This window comes from Dinoponera quadriceps, unplaced genomic scaffold, assembly GCF_001313825.1.
Source record: "Dinoponera quadriceps isolate SergipeBrazil2010 unplaced genomic scaffold, ASM131382v1 scaffold4444, whole genome shotgun sequence".
NCBI lineage: Eukaryota > Metazoa > Arthropoda > Insecta > Hymenoptera > Formicidae > Dinoponera > Dinoponera quadriceps.
In genome coordinates, this window is record NW_014558991.1 from 873,711 (window position 1) to 878,180 (window position 4,470).

Consider the following 4,470-nt stretch of genomic DNA (forward strand, 5'->3'; position numbering starts at 1 on the left):
TGCTTGATATAATGAGACTTCAGTTATCTCTATAAGCGTAAATCACATTGAAAATTATAAAAAAAAGAAAACAAAGAGCATGAGCATTATGTTTCACGTAACTAAATAAAATACGAAAAAACAAAAAATTATCTTAAGTCCAAGTATTGTTCTAAGGTTATAGCGAAACTTTGGTTATAAGTAAAACGTGCTGAAAAGAACGATAACATAAAGATGTACGAATAGGTAACACAGTTAAAATATGAGAAGCAAAAAGAACATCTTAATGATTAGGGAGAAACAGATCAAGCGAAGCTGCGACTCTATACTGACGAACGTAAATCGTTTGATACTTTCCAACGTTCGATATATAAATGTCAGTTTAATATTTCGTGCCGAGCCGAGATCGCTCGGATCCCTCACTCGCACGATGTGTAGCATGTAGAGCACGTGGAACACGTGGACGCACTGGAGCTGGTGCTTCCACTGGAGCTGGAGCTCGAGTCGCTCAGTGAGGGTTGATACATGCCCTTCGTGAAATCACACCAGTTCGACTGCAATGAAAATGACGTGTTCATTGTCACTTCTGGCTGCAACGACGGAGGTAACCCGCCGTCGTCACTATCGCTGTCGCTCAACCTCGTCGACTTTACACCCGCCTCCGGTCGCACTTCGTCCGGTCCGGGTAGGTCGTAACTGATTGTCTTCACGCCATACATCTCACAAATGATCTTCCTGGGTCCTCCTTGATCCCTGGGAACGCAGGTGTCTTGCCACTTGACCACTTGATCCTCGAAGCCGATTTTTTTCAAACACGGAGCACCGTATACGACTTGTCTAGGCTCGGTGGAGACGGACGATAACGATCTGGTGGAAGCGTTATCGTCGTCATCCTTGATCCTTTGGCGGCACTCGGTGTTCACTTCACCCTCGCTCACCAGGATTTCGGTCTCGAGAAAATTCTCGATGGAGAACAACGAATGTTGCAGCTGCGAATCATCATCGTCGTCGCCGTTGTTGTTGCTGCTGTCCTCGTTTCTTCCGTCGTTCGAATCGCTGAAGTTGCTCTCCACATCGGAGGTCGAGCTCATCCGAGGGTCGTCGTACCATTGCACGAGAATACGCGGTGGCATTTCCATCAGCAACAATCCGTTGTTATCGCAAGTCGCGACTGGCGGGTTCTGTTCTTTCTCATCGTCCGATATCGACATCAGTTCCAAATCGTCCATCGTTTGATTATCCGTGCAATGTGCCTGCTGGGAAAAGCCCCCATTCAATTATAACACGCTGCTGACTGTCACTGACATACGGTTTTCACTCGAATTATGAAAAAAATTACGTTCGATATTCCGTATTAATTTCTTGTACGAATTTTAATTCTATATGATCTTTCACAAATTTTGAAAACGATTATTAAAAAATATATCAATACGTAGGATATCGGAGAAAATTATCTCTATATTAATTAATTAAATTTGATTAATCATGTAATTAAATTTTAATTATATATTAAAGGTACAGAGAATATAGTTTTCGACGTGTACAGAAATATGATAGAATAAAAGTAAGATATAAGGATAAAGTATTGACTTTTCTACACACATCGATTAACGTTCACAATTATTATATTTTTTCATTGCAATTATATTTTTATTCCTCGTTGCTCTCTCTTATTTTTATTTTCCACGTTTTATTAGATCGGTTATTAGAATCTTCAACCGCGTTCTTTGAATCTATCAAGGCTATCCAGGTCGATTTGCATAATTGAATAATGCAAATGCATGAGGAAATGTCTCGTGTTGAAGGTATTGAAAAAAAACTGTATTATACGCCTTTTTTTATATTACATGACACTTTATATGACACACGATTAATCAATGTCTTTGTATCATACGATTGCGGCAGAAAGAATTCTCAGACAGTACGAACTTCTAAAAGATGTCTTCGAAATGTTGATGAAAAAAAGTAAAACATTTCTAAAATACTTTTTTTAGAAGTATGTATTAAATAATTTTTTATTCACAGACCTGGAAGTAAACTGCATGCCTTTAAGGAACGACAAACGATAACGCATCGAAGGACAGAGGATATACCAAAATAGATATTTTTGTCTATTGCACAATTATTTTAGCAACGAACAATTTGGGGGGAAGCAGAAGAGCGAGAACGAGAGAGAGGATAAACCGTCTTCTTTTTCCTCACCACAATCAGTGTAGGAAAACATAACTCCTTATCGCGCTCTTTTGCTAACGCCGACTTTTTTTCCTCGAACGCAGGAATGCGCGGCCTTTTTTTCAAGTCTTTCAAGCTTCTTTTACACCTTGACCCCTCTCTCTTTCTCTCTTTAACTTTTTCCAAAGCGTATTAACAGCGTGCAAAAGTACGAAGGTGTAAACAGGAAGAATGGATCCATTCCGCGTACTCTATAATTGGGTGCACCGCAATCATTCGCTATACGCTTAGTGAGCGATTACGGTACTGAGATTGATTTTCATCGAACCTCGATTAAATTAATCGATGATCAACCGGTGGTTCTAATGGGGCGATTCCTAGCTATATAATTTTTCGTCCGGCAATCATCAAAAAATCAACAATTCTATGCACGTTAATAAAATATAACAGGTGATGAGGATATTTGGCTCGTATAGCGATTTTAAATCATAAATTATAAAGAGAGAAGAGGAGAATTTTCCTATACGTTTTATAATAACAAACTGTAACTGCATTTATACAAATTATCAAACCGATTTTAATTTCCATAATCCACATTTACACGAACAGCATAAAACTGGTTCAATCATTTCCACCGGTGTGAACTATCGATGTTACATATCGTTATGTTATAATTTTATTATATATGACATACAATACTAATACTTAACACATCGGTTTTATGCTGGTCATGCGAACGTGGATTACGTGGATTATCAATCAGATTTAGGCTGCCGTGTAAACGTAATCTAGTGTCACTTTCCACGTGGGCAACTTTGCCGGCTGAGCTAATCGTCGAGCAGCTTAATCAGAATTCGGCGAGTCACACTGAATATGCTCGTCTCAGCTGTGTTTGGCAGAAAAAGCAGTAAGACGCTTCCCGCTGCGCCTTACAACTGTCGTAGGATCTTCTGCTGAACGAGATAATTAGCAACTTACGTTGCTCCGTCTTTACTAAGCGGCCCAGCGTATTAAAAGTACACCGGGGGAAAAATGATGATCGCGGCACGCACGCTAGTAAACACGTTCCAAAAGCGTAAATACCGCTGGTATCGTTCGGCAGGAAAATCTTGCAACTGTTGTCAAACTGCTGGTAAAGCGGCTACTTCTGCTGAACGCAGCCATCAATTTACCTTTTCGAGGGGAACAGACGGGACGTCGATGTAGCGCGAGACAGGTCTGTACCACGTGTTGCAGTTGCTGTGCATGTTGTGAAAGTACAGACGGCCCTGTTGGCTCCTAGATGGGCATTGTACCCAGCCGTAATTCTCCACGAACTCGCCGAATTCGTACACGCGCGGACGCGACTGCCGTGTGACCGTGGACACGCTGTCATCGTCGTCGCAGTCGTCATCGTCGCGCGACCATACGATCTCGTCGTCATCGCTGTCGAAGTCGGTGACATACGCGTCGGAATACATTCGAAACGAGTGATAGGATCGCCGGCCACGAGCGCGAGACACGGAACGATCGCGCAACGCGACGCGTCGCGTCCAAACAGCGCGATAGATAACCGACCGTCCGAAAGAACAAAACATAAGCAAGGCGCGCGAGCACGAAGCGCTCGTTTAGGGGCTGCCGCAAGCATTTAGATACGTAATTATCTGGAGATCTGTTTCGATCCGAGAACTCAAACCCGCTGTATTCAGGTAATTCAGGTAATCCTGATGATTATTCGGAACCAGCCTCGATTCCAGGATCGAATGCGATTAAGGGGATGCCAAGAAAGATTTGGTACATGGAAAACATATTGCAGTGCAAATTACTTACAAATTTTGCAGTGCTAAAAGATAGTGCGGGATTATTATCGAAATTATTACGTGTGTTGTAATTTCGATAATAATTCCGGTATATTCCAGCATTACAAACTTTTGTAGTCATTTTTACTACATTAGTTATATTAACACTTATAGTGTTAATATAACACTTACACATGTTAAAATAACATATTTTATACTTTACCCTTCAATCTTAATTTTCTTAATTTTGCGTATTAAATTTTGACATAATATTTATGTTACTTTTTAATATATTCATCTTGTGTTAAATTAATACAAAAACTTGTCTGGGCCGTTTGGAGCAGCAGTGAGGCGAATGCTGCTGTAAAAATTCGCGATTACGCGCAGAGTGTCGTCCATTGTAATCGATTTGCGCCGATGCACATCGGAGGAGCGCAGGTATATGGATTTAGAAACGGGTCAGGAGGTCTCGCCGTCCGGGGGACCGATGGTTGAACATTTTTGTCCATTTTTTTCTGGAAGAGGAACGTCGGAAGAATGC

At 41.2% G+C, this 4,470-nt stretch overlaps 1 protein-coding gene across 1 annotated transcript; it reads right to left on the reverse strand.

Moving 5' to 3' along the window:
- Positions 1–398: 398 nt before the first annotated feature.
- On the reverse strand, positions 399–3,611 carry LOC106750008. The gene is made up of 2 exons (XM_014630011.1): positions 3,324–3,611; positions 399–1,232 (listed from the first exon to the last, which is right to left on the reverse strand). The coding sequence occupies exons 1-2, from the start codon at positions 3,609–3,611 to the stop codon at positions 399–401; spliced, it is 1,122 nt and encodes a 373-aa protein (XP_014485497.1).
- Between the last annotated feature and the right edge of the window lie 859 nt (positions 3,612–4,470).